The 14,350-nt window shown below is 35.8% G+C and overlaps 1 protein-coding gene across 1 annotated transcript; it reads left to right on the forward strand.

Annotated features, from left to right (window-relative positions):
* LOC101156866 (calpain-2 catalytic subunit) lies at window positions 1–14,150 on the forward strand. The gene is made up of 22 exons (XM_011493089.3): window positions 1–136; window positions 1,464–1,718; window positions 1,967–2,036; window positions 2,126–2,244; window positions 3,638–3,771; window positions 3,856–4,030; window positions 5,854–5,928; window positions 6,009–6,094; window positions 6,167–6,241; window positions 6,909–7,066; window positions 8,104–8,261; window positions 9,670–9,681; window positions 9,764–9,972; window positions 10,048–10,087; window positions 10,171–10,239; window positions 10,496–10,553; window positions 10,643–10,704; window positions 11,009–11,077; window positions 11,201–11,279; window positions 12,744–12,860; window positions 13,284–13,336; window positions 13,415–14,150. The coding sequence occupies exons 2-22, from the start codon at window positions 1,482–1,484 to the stop codon at window positions 13,439–13,441; spliced, it is 2,082 nt and encodes a 693-aa protein (XP_011491391.1). The 5' UTR covers window positions 1–136; window positions 1,464–1,481; the 3' UTR covers window positions 13,442–14,150.
* The last annotated feature ends 200 nt before the right edge of the window (window positions 14,151–14,350 follow it).

Raw genomic sequence — 14,350 nt, forward strand, 5'->3', positions numbered from 1 at the left:
CTTTGTTCAACTGTTTTACATGTTTGTGGATAGCAAATACAGGTACATAACACCAGGTGACCAAGCCTTCTCTTTATTTTGCCTCCACCATTCAGCCCATATACTCGTTCTCTGCACTCCTCTGTGAATCCAAAAGGTAAGACCGTTCTTTCTTAATCCGATAAAGACTAAAACCTTTAGGTCGGCATTATGGGGCAGCGACAGAAATTCATACTGCTCTTTGACTGTTTATGGCAAGCACAGTGTTCATAATACTGAATAACTTTCTTTTTTTTTATTGTGTTTTTCAGCAAACAATTCAGACAGTACAATATCAAAATAACAACATAAAAGGGCAACAGAAAAAAGAAAAGAGAAAAGAAAAAACCCTGCTTATTTTACTATTAAGTGTTTAAGTAGAGGTTGACTTGTCTATATACCATTGAAATAATCAAGAAATGGTTGCCATGTTTCATTAATCTTTTCTAAATTTAAGTATTGCATTATGTTTCTTACCAAATGAAGATGTGTTGGGGCGGAAATTTGCTTTTCCAATTAAGTAGGGTTAGACGTCTAGCCAATAGGGTAACATAATTTAAGACATTTTTTCGTTTACTGTCAAACAAATTCCAGTAGTTGGCACTCCAAATAATCCTGCTATAGGGTCCAATGGGAGTTTAACCTTAAATATTAGAGACAATATTTCAAATATTTTTGTCCAATAAGGAATGATTTTGTGGCAGTCCCAAAATGTGTGGGACAGTGAGGCAGAAGCATGTCCAAAACGTTCACATGAAGGGTCCACTCCTGAGAACATTCTTGATCATTTTTCCTGGACAAGTGCAATCTGTGAAGGATTTTGAACTGGATTAAACCATGTCTGCTGCACACTGATGAGGAATCAACCTGTTGCTGAGCCTTTATCCACTGTTTTTCCGTAATTGTTGTTGTTAAGTCCAAACTCCAGGCTTCTTTCAGATGATCCAATGTAGCGGTACATTCAATATTTAAAAGATTATGATGTGTTGTAGAAATTGAGCTCTTTTTCAATGGATCTTTGAGTAAAATCACATCCATAAAATCTTCTTCTGGTTGACTGGGAAAGGAGGAAAAATGACCCTTATAAGGTCGCGAATCTGGAAATATTTGAAAAAGAATAACTTTCATTTTAAGAGAAGTTTAAAGGAAAACAAATTCAAGTTCAAGCTTTTTGGGTATCCTGTCATTTATTGGAATGATGACAAAAAACATTTATCTCAGTTCTATTTTCACAGTTTCATATCTTTGTTGCTGTGCATACATAAGAGTTAATGTAAAACCATTTCACAGAAAATTACAACAAGCCTTTTCTATATACTGCAATTTAAAAAAGAGAATTAAATACGTAATAGGTCTTTTCGAAGAAACCCTAAACTAAGGTTTGGTTTTGTGAACCCAGAAAAGTCTGTTAAAAAGATTTTTCTCATTTATTTTTGTCTAATCAGAACCGGAAAATCGCAGCGATGCCTCCCCCCGGCGTGTGTCTGAACATCATGGAAGCTCGTCACAAACAAGATGGTTATGGAAGCCTGAAAACCCCTTACAGAGTGTTTGACCAAGACTTCCAGCAGCTGGCAAAGTACTGCCTCTCTCAAAGAGTAAAGTTCCTTGATGAAACGTTCCCACCTGAAAGAAGCTCCATCGGTGAGGGGGTTCTGAGCCCCTCCGACCTGGCCAAAGTGGAATGGCTGAGACCAGCAGTAAGTGGTGCTGAGATTTGTATTCAGTATTTTAGAAGTAAGTATGAAGTATTGTTAGGATAGATCATGAATTAAATGGAATTTACATGTTTGTATACTTTAAAGGATCCACATCGATACATTGTACTTTTCAACCAAAACAGACTACAATCCTGATATCATTGCAAAATAAAATAAATGTCTGATTTATTCCCTAAAGATAAAAAAAAAAAAAATGTTTTACATTGACAGCTTTTTTTCTGTTCCAGAAAATTGCTGCTAATCCTTCCTTTGTCCTTCGCGGGGTCTCTAGGTTTGACTTTGGTCAAGGAACTGTTGGTGAAAAATCTTATTTTGTTTTAATTATATCTTTATGAAGTGCCTACTATTTGATTTACAGACATTTCTTCTGTTCTGATATTTACCAGGAAACTGCTGGTTTCTCGCATCGATTGGAGCTCTGACCTTCCAAAAAGAAATTTTCAACCAGGTGGTTCCTCTTGAGCAAACATTTGACCAGAACTACTGCGGATTGTTTCACTTCCGGGTAAATATTGGTAGCAAAAAACTTTTTTAGACTCTAAACCACTTTTTACATTTTTTTTTATTTTGTGTTTCAGTTTGATCCTAGAATAGAACAGATGAGCTAATTATAATCTTTACAAACATTTTCTTACAGAACAAATCCATAGGAGTTTTTAAAAAAAATTAATGAAAAAGTGTTGTCAGTGATAGAAGTTAGTAAATTAGTTAATCTACTGCTTATGCAACTAAATAAATAACTGCATTAGTCTTTTAACTTACCGTAGTCTTCGGGTAAAACTGATAAGAAGCCAAGACAAGTTTAGATATTGTAAACCAAGAAAAGAGCCTCAAACTGTATCCAGAAGCTAATGTGTAAGCATTAGTGTAAAGCTACCCAACCCTCGCGCTCCAGATCTACCCCTCAACCTGAGGAAACACCTGAGTCAGCAGAGAAGAGGAGAATGGAGAGGGAGAACACAGGCAGAGTGGTAGATCTCGAGGGTTGCTGCATTAAAATATCTCTGCAACCTGAAAGTGATAACAACACATGTCAGTGTCATGTCTTTAATGGGTGGAAAGGGGCTTTGCATGATGACAGGAAACACCTCATCCACCCACCCCACCCAACACCCTCCCACTCACACCCCACTTATCAGTCAGTGCAGATTAGCCTAAAGGGCAAGTTGGGTCAGGTGTCACTCATCTGGTGACCCAACTCAGGGGTAATTTCCCACCAGAAAGGAAGCAAACCAGCTAGTTATGCTAGTGATACTGTATAAGAAACTTCTACATCATTGTATGCCCTCACCCGAAAAATTAAATTTACAAATGATGCAGTTTCAGCCTTTTCTTTTTTTTCTTACCTTTTTTTAATATTTTTCTGAATTTAGATTCTATTTTCCTCTTTTTTATATGTATTTTTAATTTTTTCTAGTAAAAGAAATGCTTGACTTGAAATCTATCCTTATTTTGCAGTGTTGTTGAATCTTTTGGCCTGTTTTAAGTTAAGCTTTCCTAATTTGTGAATTTAGAACAAACTAAAAAAAACAAACATATTTTCTTGGAGCAGAAAAACATTTTTTGTGTGCTACATTGTTTTTAAAAATCTAAAACTACAGAGTTAGAAAATCTTATGCAAAAACAACAAAATGTGTAAATTATGCCAAAAAATGTTATATTAACAACAGGGACAAATTTGAGACATTTTTATTAACATGCAAGGGTTAATGTTATTTCCTATATGTAGACAGTGGGAGATTAGCTAGAACTAAAACTTTACTACTTTACTAAAATAATGTGTTTTCCAAAAAGTATTTAAGTTGATCCCTTTTTAGCTTTGATGAACCTTTTTACTCTTCAGTTTGTTCAAAGTTGTAACTTTAATTCTCTTTATTGTCATCTCTTTATACTTTCAGTTTTGGAGGTTTGGGAAATGGGTGGATGTGGTCATTGATGATAAGCTGCCCACCCTAAACGGCAGATTAATCTTTGTGCGGTCACAAAGTCAGAATGAATTCTGGCCTGCTCTGCTGGAGAAAGCCTATGCCAAGTAAGGACTGTGTTGGCTTCATAAAGAACTTTTTCTCTTTCTCCGGTGATGTCAACAAAAAACAAACACATGCGCCTGTTTTAGGGTTTGTGGTTCCTACACTGACATGACAGCTGGAACGCCTTCTGAGGCCATGATGGACTTCACAGGTGGCGTCCACATTTACATCCAGCTATCTGAGCCTCCTCAGAATCTGTGGGAGCTGATGTGCAGAGCTGGAAAATCTGGAGTACTGATGTGCTGCGGTACAGATCAAGGGGTGAGTAAAACTAATCAGTCTGTTCATCAAGAAATGTTTAAGATTCTTTGACATTTTGATCCAACCACCTCCTTAAAAGCCTCAGAAAATTATTTCCAATAAACACTTTGGTCCTCATAAACACATGCCAACCTTAAGGCCACAACTTTTTTTTTTTCAAACTTGTTAAAACGTGTTTGTGATGTGCCTGCAAATCAAGGTTGGACAAGCTGGAATTTCCTGTTTTCTGTTTGCTGCTATAAGCCTGTCCTGTTGTTTATTTATTTCTAAAGTTGCTTAAGTAGAATAATTTTTTGTTTGCTTACAGCTCTCCGTGACTTCTTGGTTTTGTGCAGTCATTGACTTCTATTTGAAAAGTGTAATGCTTTTTTTCTAGTATACAGGGTATTTGAAAGTCTAATCAGCCGCTACAAAAAAAACAAAACAAGCCCGAACTATTACCTCCATGCTGGGCAACTAATTATACCAATGTTTGATGTTTCCATGGTTATAATAAAAAATAATGCCAAATAGCTAAATTTGCTATACAGTTTAGTTTTTTATATAGTCCATAACTGAGGTCATTTCATGATGCCACACAAAAAGCAAAAGCATTAGCATCCATCTTAAATAACAATTGTTATAATCCAGTTCAGTCCAGATTTTTTCAATATTGCCAGGTTGTCCTAATTGTATCTCACATGTATGTTCCTTTCAACCACTTAGGGTTTAGAAAAGCTTTGGCCAGATCAGAGTTATTTGCAGATGAATCAAATTCCTTTATGTCCCTGAAATGTTTTAACTGTTTACATCAGGTAAAAACAGTCAAAAGTCATTTTAAAAAATGGACAACGACCGTTTAGTAATTTGATGCATGAACTCAACAACAGCATTTGGGTTTCAAGCTTTGGGAATTTTTTTAATTAAAAATTCAACCACATTTTTTCCTGTATTCAGGGATTTTTAAACACATGGTCATTGATTTCTGTTATTTTCTGATGCAAATTCCTAAGCCGGACATTCCAAAATGCACACTGTAATAAAGTGAAATCATCTGTCCGATTCTTAAATACCTCAACCTTCTTTTAGTTGCTGGAAAAATTGAACTTTCTCACTTTGGTCAAACACTGGCTTCCGTGTAAATTATACTGTATGTTTTGGGAATTTTGTGGTCATTTTTTTTTTTTTTTTTTAGCCTTTATTTGCAGAAAAAGACCCATTGAGATCTTTATCAAGGAAGACCTAACCAAGAGGTCAGCAGTATGCGTCATAAACCTAAACAGACAATAGAAGGAAGAGAAGTAAAAACACAAAACCATTAGAAAAAAAACATACATAAAACATGCATTTGACAGTACAATGGCAACAAAAAACAACAAAACAGATTAACATGTCAGGAGGCCTAGGCAATGTTTTTTATAAGATTATAAAAAGTTGTTGATGTCTTGGCTTATGCCTTCAGGGGGTTGCCACAACAAATCAGATTCTAGTATGAGGGGTCTTGCTAGGGGGCCCTGACTGGATGAGCCTCATCGTTCCTCCTGAAAAAAAAATTCAGACTATAAGACCTTTTCACCAGCGCAGCACTGGCACCAATATGGCTTTAAGTGCACAGTCAGCGCTGATCTGGGTCAAGATTGTTCTCCTGGTTGATAATTCTCTGTTTGCAGAAGCTGTAGTTTCTTAAAGAAGCTGCAAAAATCTTCCATTCTTCGCTTTTTTCCCCTCACATTTTCATGAAAAGATCCAGTTTTTACCACTCTGTTTCCAGCACGTTTGTCTTAAAAGACATCCAGTTTTTATAGTTTTCAGAATTTGCTGATGTTATTTGTGTGTTGATTAAGGAGACTTCATCTAACACATTGTCACCAAATGGGCTGGTGCTGGGACATGCCTATACTGTGACTGGTGTCATACAGGTACTGAATCCAACTGAGAAATAAGAATTTAATAAATTTTACCCAAGTTTGTAATATTTTACCTAATACTTGCTGGTCAGTTGGTGAGTCGGGGGAAACCTGTGAACCTGGTGCGTTTGTGGAACCCCTGGCGCACAGGAGAGTGGAGAGGAGACTGGTGCGATCGGTGAGTAGAGTGCCTTCACAATTTGGCTGTGGTTTTGGTAAAAATTCTCAAGTGTGACACTGTCCCACATAGGTCCCCTTTGTGGCAAACTGTGAGCCCTAAGGATCGGGAAAAGTGCCATGCTGTTGACGATGATGGAGAGTTCTGGTAAGTATTTAAGCCAAGTGGCAAATGTGAGCATAACTTTCCTTTGTACTCAAATATGTTGGTCATTCTAACACAGGGGTGTCAAACCTCTTTTTACTGAGGGCCACATCAGCCTAGTGGTTATCCTCAAAGGGCCAGATATAAGTTATACATGTAACTAAATGTAATGAAAAATAAATGTTACTACTCCTTAATGCTAAACAACTCAATATTTATTGATTATAACGTTTAAAGTGACAATTACAGCTGCATAGAAAACATATGTTTGCTTGTTACTCTAGCATAAATCGTACACATTTAAATTTTGTCTGCTCATCAAAACCCACATAACCCACATAAATGAAGGATCAAATTGTCCAAGTGAATAAAGAAAAATTACATAGAACTGAGCTAGAAAGAACATGTATTACACGTGTAACATTTTACAAAAAAAGGCTGCACACAGCCTTGCATCCAACTGATGACAACAATTTGTCTGCATACACACATAAGACCTGCAAACATTGAATAATTACAACAGCAGCTACATATAAATAATATGAAATCAACTAAAGAAAAACATTTATTTTAAGAGAATTATTACTCTTATGCTCTCGCGAGCCACATAAATTAACATGGCAGGCCACATTTGGACCCCGGACCTTGAGTTTGACACGTGTTGTAACAGGATGACACTGGAGGACTTCTGTAAGCTGTACAGTGATCTTGACATCTGCGGCATGGATCCAAACTTCCTCGATGAGACGCCATGCCAGTGGAAGACATCCGTGCACGAAGGCCGCTGGGTTCCAGGAACAACTGCTGGAGGCTGCATGAACAACAAAGGTATGCAGATGAATGGACACGGCCCATCCACTGCCATGCCATGCTGTATGGATAAGGTAACATATTAAATATGTCTGTGAATCGCAACAATAATTTGTTTTAGTGTATTTTTATTGCTGGCAGATTTACATGGACTCTATGAACTGCAAGGGGTTACTTCGAAATACAGATAGTTTTACTGTTTCCTTTTAAACAGCACAAAGCACAAAGATTGTTTGTAAAGTTATCTTATATGCACAAAATATGCAGTACATGCGTAATACAATTTAATGGTATCATGTTGGATCAACATGATTGAAATTAGTAACTATTAAATTTATTAATTTTACCTGCATTCAACATGATTCATTCACATATGATTAACAAAAATACAATTTTCTGGTAGGTAACAAGTTTACAAATAACAAGTTTAAGGAGCCCATGTCCTGACATTAAAAAATTAAAATATATATCTCGTTCCCACAGATGAATATCTTGTTCCCACGAATTATTATCTTGTTCCCACAAATTATTATCTTGTTTGCATGAAATACTATGCTACGGCTGGTAATTTACTTTTTTTGAGTGTAGGAAAATAACAGAAAAAAATGGGAAAACTGGAATGTAACAATGCAGCGCTGCTAAATTTCATTATTAGGTGCTGTAAAGCATACTTTTTTCTTATTCTTTTTCAGTCGATATGTGATGACATGAATTATTTTTATAGTTTATGCCACATTTTCCAACTATTTCCAAGATTTTTGACTCCAAACTTAGTTCTAATAAATTAGTTTTAATAACTAGTTTTACGTGAAGAGTATTCACATAAAACTGCTTTGTCTTGTTCTTCATGCACTAAAGTTGTTCAAGTATTTGCACAAGTTGTGGTCACTCGCACACCAGTTCTGACACTTACTGGACAGAAATATACAGAAGTAAATATGCTGAACCAGCTCGTCTGTAAGTGTTGAGGATGAATAGATTTCTTTCCCGGCAGTGATTTCTGGTATTTTGCCTTTGATCGTTGAAAATAAATTCTGTCTTTGTGTGTCTTGTAGAAACTTTCTGGACAAATCCTCAATTTAGAGTCCAAATTTCTGGAGAATTTTCAGAGAAGGTTGATGGCAAAAACACGTTTGTGTCTTTGATTCAAAAACCTGACAAGAGGAAGAGACATCTGGTGAAAAATCAGCACATCGGATTTTCCATCTTTGAGGTAACGGTTATTCTGAAATCTGAAATTGTAACATTTCAGACAGACTGGCGACCTGCCCAGGATGTCCCTGCCTTTGACTACAGCCAGGATAGGCTCCGGCAGCCCAGTGACCCTGAAAGGGACAAATCAGAAGAAGATGAATGAATGAAATTGTAAAAGACATTTTCAAATTCCCCAACTAAAAAGCAAAATGAATTATCAATTGAGACTCAAATTGCTTTGGGAGTATTTGATAAGGAACAACATGGATCTGCTGTTGACAAGTCACTTTCAATACAGAATAAAAACTTTGTTTTTTTTAAATTACTTTATCGGAAAAAAGATTGAATATAACCATAATTTTGCAAATTATTTTCAACTCATCTGCTGATTTCTTGGCACCATTAAGTCCTTTAGCACTCTTAGCCCATCTTAACTGTTCTGATCAAAATGTTCAGCAAGTCATGATTTTCCTTCTGGCACTCCTGGTTTTACCAACTCTGTGGTTTAGTTGTTTTTTGCTAAAAGAAAACTTCAAATTCTTTTTGCTCTTTGAGACTCTGAACGACTTTCAGCTTTAACGATCATATACATTTTTAATCTTTCAGTATTGACGTACATTAATAGTTTAAAATCAGACATTATAACTATGGTTTTTGAAACCACTCTTTGATTTCTTTGACATTGTATGGATGTTTGGAGCTTTTCTTTTGCATATTTATTGATGACAGATTTGTTTTGTTTTGTTAAGATGATGTTTTGCACATCTTAAAACTGATTAAGTCAGTTTAGCCAAACAGTTTTTAGCAGTTTGGGTGATAGTTTGTTTGTAGAATCATTTACCATTATCAATATTTCTGTTTTGACAATTTAGACTTTAATACTTTACTTGAGTCTTTTGAAATGTTCCTTAAGAGTTTTAGCACTTATGCCAATAGTAAATGAATCTTTAACTTATTTGTTGCATACAATTTCATCCGAAAGGAGGAGACAGGTTACCTTGAACTGAAAATGTAGCAAAATATAAAATAAAACAGTTTCCTGCATCTTTTCAAAAGCTCCAATAAAAAACCTTCACCAGGCAACAAATGTTGCCAGATGAACGTCTGAGAGCCAAAGCACTGTGTCAATATCTCTTTCTGAACGTTTTAATGAGGTGCAGGAATCCTGTGTCTTTTTTTATACACTTTGTTACATAAAAGTTTCTTTTAGTATTAGTAATCAATACTGCAGTGAGCTGCTTGAGCTTTCTGCTAAATTTGTATTTTGCCGGAAACGCAAGTTTTAAAGTTTGCTGTTAATTTACAAATAAAAAGTGTCGTGATTTTATTTTATTTAGATATATATAGAAAAAAATGAAAATGACTTAAACGGTTTTTAACTTTGTTCTTCTTTGACTCCAACATAACCACATTGGACCTCCTTCAAGGTGACTCAACAAGTAAGAAAATGTTTCTTTTTTTTTTTTCTTTTTCCACTTTTTAAATCATTTTTCAAAGCAATGTGTTGGTTTGGTTCTTCAGTACAAAGCTCAGATTGGAAAGTTCCCAGCCTCGTTTTTCAGCACGCAGCGACCTGTAGCCCAGACGAAAACCTTCATGAACGCCCGCGAAGTGATGGAATTCATCAGGCTGAAGCCCGGAGAGTACCTGATCGTTCCGTCCACCTTCAAACCCAATGAGAGCGCCTCTTTCCTCCTGACCATCCACTCCAAGATCGAGACCCACGGCTTGTATGCTCACACTTTCAACCCTCCTGAGACGAGAGAAAAGTGAATTAAGACCTGCATTAATATCTTTATCTGCAGTGAAAATTCTGGAGACTACAACAGCCAAATGTTTGAAAAGGTGCACAATGCTTTTGTTTTAATGAGAAAGACTTTAACTTTCCGTTTTTTCAATTGGGTTATTTTCTATTTTTCTATTTGCAGACCGAAAGAGTCAAAAATCCAGAGGAGGATGAAAAAAAGAAACGTTTTTTCAGGCAACACTCTAACAAGGTAATCTGCCAACCTAAAGACTTGAGATGGAACATAAACATAAAATGAGATACATGGTAGAACATAAAATTAGATTCAGGCAGCTGAGATTTATTATTGGATACAGATGCACTTATAAAAATGTATACTTTTTTCACTTTTTCATATCCCAAAAGACACTATTTAAAATTAGCGGGAAAGTTTGGACATTGGTTCTGATGAAAGATGTCAAAGGAAACTTTAATTTTGGTTCTTCTTTTTTGTTCTTTCTTTCCAGTATGAGGAAGTGGATGCTGAGCAGCTCCAGAAGATCCTGAATGACCAAATTCTGAAAGGTTAGAGTTCAGAGTTCTCTGTTTCTAGATCCCTAAGCAGCACTTTTTGAACTTATTTTCCTCTTTTTTTTTTTTTTTTTTTTTTACAGGAGACTTAAAATCTGGAGGATTCAGCATCGATGCCTGTCGCAGCATGGTTGCCCTGATGGATGTATCCCTTTAAAAAAAAAGTTTTCTTCTGACAAAGAACAACTCTGTCACCCTAATTTAAAGTCATGAAAACTAATACAAAAGTTTAAAAATTGGTTTTAAAAATGAGTCTTTGATTTTTCTTTTTCAAATATTTTTCATGCAGGTCAGACCAGCTTCAAACCTGTAGGTTTCTGCATCAGCCACTTGAAACTTTTTGTTATTGCATTTGACCCATGCGTCTGAGAAATTTACATGATTCGAGTCTTGATCTGTCTCCGTTCACTGCATAATTCTTGTTTACACTTTTCCTTCATATTTGTCAGTCATCAATAACAGGCAGCCTGAACAGCAAGGAGTTTGTGCGACTGTGGAACAAAGTTATTGCATTCAAGGTAAAGAAAGCTCGTCCAGTTTAATCATTTTTAAAAAAAGTAGAATGTAAAACACTTATCAAATTGCTGCTTTTTCCTTAAACCTAACATGTAACGTTGTTGATATGAGTGTGTTTTGTGCAGGACATTTTCTTTCAGACAGATGTTTCACGGACAGGAACTCTTTCGCTCAGTGAGCTAAGAAATGCTATTATAGCTTCAGGTATGCTGTATACTAACATTTTTCCTTTTTTTAATTTGGATTCTTCTGTGCACCACACCTGTTCTTAGTTGGAGTTATGACCTTTACTTCATAATGCCACAAAAGTGTGTCAACCAAGATATCCCAGGGCTGTTATATGATCTGAATGGGTCAAAGTGAAATTCCTCCTCTGCAGGAACCTGCAGCCTCTGAAAACTTTAATCAAATGTAATTAGAACTAGAAGTAAAGAGATGAAAACAGTTGTTAAAATTTATAAAAACCTAACTTATATTGTTCTATAGTTTAACCCTGGAGAACCAACGGGTCAAGTTTGGCTGCTGTTTTAAATTATTTAGACTTTACGTTTTTTATTAATTATGACTATTTATATAATTATAAAATTAAAACGTATAATTGTTATCATACTTTTTACATGGTTAAAAAATTTTCATTGTATACATTTTTTCGATTTATGCATGTATGTATGTTTTTATTTATTTATTTATTTATGTCTGCTGTTAATTTCTGCCACCCGAAATAATACAAACATACAAACTTTCAAATTAACTTTAAAAGTCCAGAAATAAATGGTTCTTGGGTTCTCCTGGGTTTAACGGAATTTCCATTTAAAGAACACATCTAAGATGGGATTTATTCACACTGTGCCATTTGGTCTGGACCAGAGTTTCTATACTGCTATGGTCAATTTATTTTGGCCATCTAATAGTCATTAACCCAGGTTAGTGATTACTGTAGTACAGTTTTCTTCTTGTTGGTAATTTAAAACTAAAACAAATATCTTTTAAACGTATGATAACCCTGCCCTAGAATATGTTGTAAGTCATGAGAGGAGCCTACCTAATCACGGTGCCAATCACAACAGTAGTTAGTACAATAATTTCAGTTCAAACTTTGCCTGAAAAATGAAAGGGAAAATGCACAAATGTTTATCTGAGAACCTTTCATCTGCCTTTGATGAGTTCACCTAAATTGATCCTAATTTGCATGAAATAAACTAGATGATAACTAATCTTTGGAGCTGAACTTAACAAATATTAGAAACATCAGTGCTCAGAAAAAGTGAAAAGTCTTTACTTGAAGTTTTTACGGAGAAAATGAAATCTGAAAGAATGTAATATAATAATCATACGCACAACTGACTTAACAACACAAAGTTTGGCCAAAAAAAGTCAGCAAAACAGAAAGTAACACCATATGTGTGTCATAACTGTTTAAAGAAGGAAATAAAACTCCTAAAAGTGAGAAGTTTTCTGGTTTTGTATTTTTTGTAATTAGCTACACCATGTTTCTTTGATGTTTCAGTTAGAGTAACAGAGTACGATTTAGTTTTTATATTTTGTGTTACTTATGCTTGCAAAAATCACATCTGTCAAGATTGAACTGCCTATAATGATCACAGGATCTGCAAATTCCTTTGAGAGCTTGAACCAGATGGTAAAAGTTCTTCCTTCTTCACCTTTCAGGAATAAAGGTCAACGACGAGCTGCTGAATCTGATGGCTCTGCGCTACAGCGCTTCCTCTGGTCATGTGACCCTGGAGAGCTTCATCAGCCTCATCCTGCGCTTAGAATGCATGTGCAGTAAGTGAACCTACAGTCTATTTAAACATTTCTATGTGTATTTTCTTTGATCTGAATTTCAGATTTGATTTATCTGAAATAGGCTCCATGGTGGTGTAGTGGTTAGCACTCTTAGATTATCACATTGAGAAGGCCCTTGTTCGAATCCTGGCTGGAACATTTCTGTGGGGAGTTCACTTTGTGCATGTGTGGGTTTTCTAAAGGCACTCCAGCTTCCTCCCACAGTCCAAAACTGGTTTTGTAGGAGTAAATGTGTGACCCTACAACAGCCTGGTGATCTGTCCATGGTGATTCAACCTTTGCCCAGCAGTAGCTGGGATAGGCCCCAGCATCAGTGACCCCAAAAAGAAAATTGATGGATTTGTTTGAGAACGTTCTGGTAATATTAAAGCTCAAGGAGTTTGAATGTGTGCCTCTCAACAGAAATCTTTAAACAGCTGTCCGATGGGAAAACAATGACCCTTCAGGAGTCAGAGGTAAAAAAAAAAGTGTATTAAGTTGTACTGAAAACCTGGAATATTAAACAGATGGACTGCTATTCTCTCTATTTTCAGTGGATGTATGTGTCAATGTACACTTAACTGAAGCAAAGAGGACGGATGGATCGTTCATTTGGAAAAAAGGACTTTATAAAGTTGACGTTCTTAGCTGACTGCAACCTCCACAGATTGAGCACAGGACAGACTTTTTCTCAATGTTTCTGAAATGTAAGAGAAATAAGAATTCAATGTTAAAATTTCAAAGTGAGTTTTTTTTCTTCAATTTCATTCTGAACTATTATTGTGTTACATAAAGAAAACAAAGTTGGTGGTTAAAGTGAAGACACGTTTTAAAGCGTACATTGTTTTGATTTCTTGTTGAAGATAAGGGCTCTAAAAAGTTTTTTTGGAGAAGAGATGATGACAGAAGAAACAATCTCTGGAAACCACTCTGGCTTTCAGCTAAAACGACTCACCCTCAGGTGTAGAAGGATTTGGCTGCCAAATATAACCTCTTTAGGCACGTTCCACCTCAGGTTGTCTGTGGTGACAGTTACTAAAGGCAGACAATTCCTGTAAAAGTGGATTGAATCATGTTTTCACTTGTTGGACAAATAAACACCATGTATTTGCTGTGCAGGTAAACTGTTCTCCTTAGAAAAATTTATCCTTTTATTAAATTAATTTAATTATTAATTAAAATTAAATTGTTATCAAGTAGCTCTGGACCAATCAGACTTTGTCTTATTTCTTTCAGATTTCATGTAAATGAAATGTGATTGGTATAAACAGCAATAGTTCAAAAACGAAATGTCTAATCTGTGTGTTGTTGCATTAGCTTCCACATGACCTGACAGTAAGTCTCGAACTGCTTTTATCCACCCCCACCTCATAAAGAGGCATTTGGGTTTTGTGGTAAAACATTCTCTGCTGAGAATGTGGGGGCAACTGGCATCGGCGAGTCAAGGCAAGCACTGAGTGAAGGGATTCATTCTGAGACAATTTGCATGT

The sequence above is a fragment of the Oryzias latipes genome, chromosome 22 (assembly GCF_053564925.1).
Source record: "Oryzias latipes strain Hd-rR chromosome 22, Olatipes_Hd-rR_3.1".
Taxonomy (NCBI): domain Eukaryota; kingdom Metazoa; phylum Chordata; class Actinopteri; order Beloniformes; family Adrianichthyidae; genus Oryzias; species Oryzias latipes.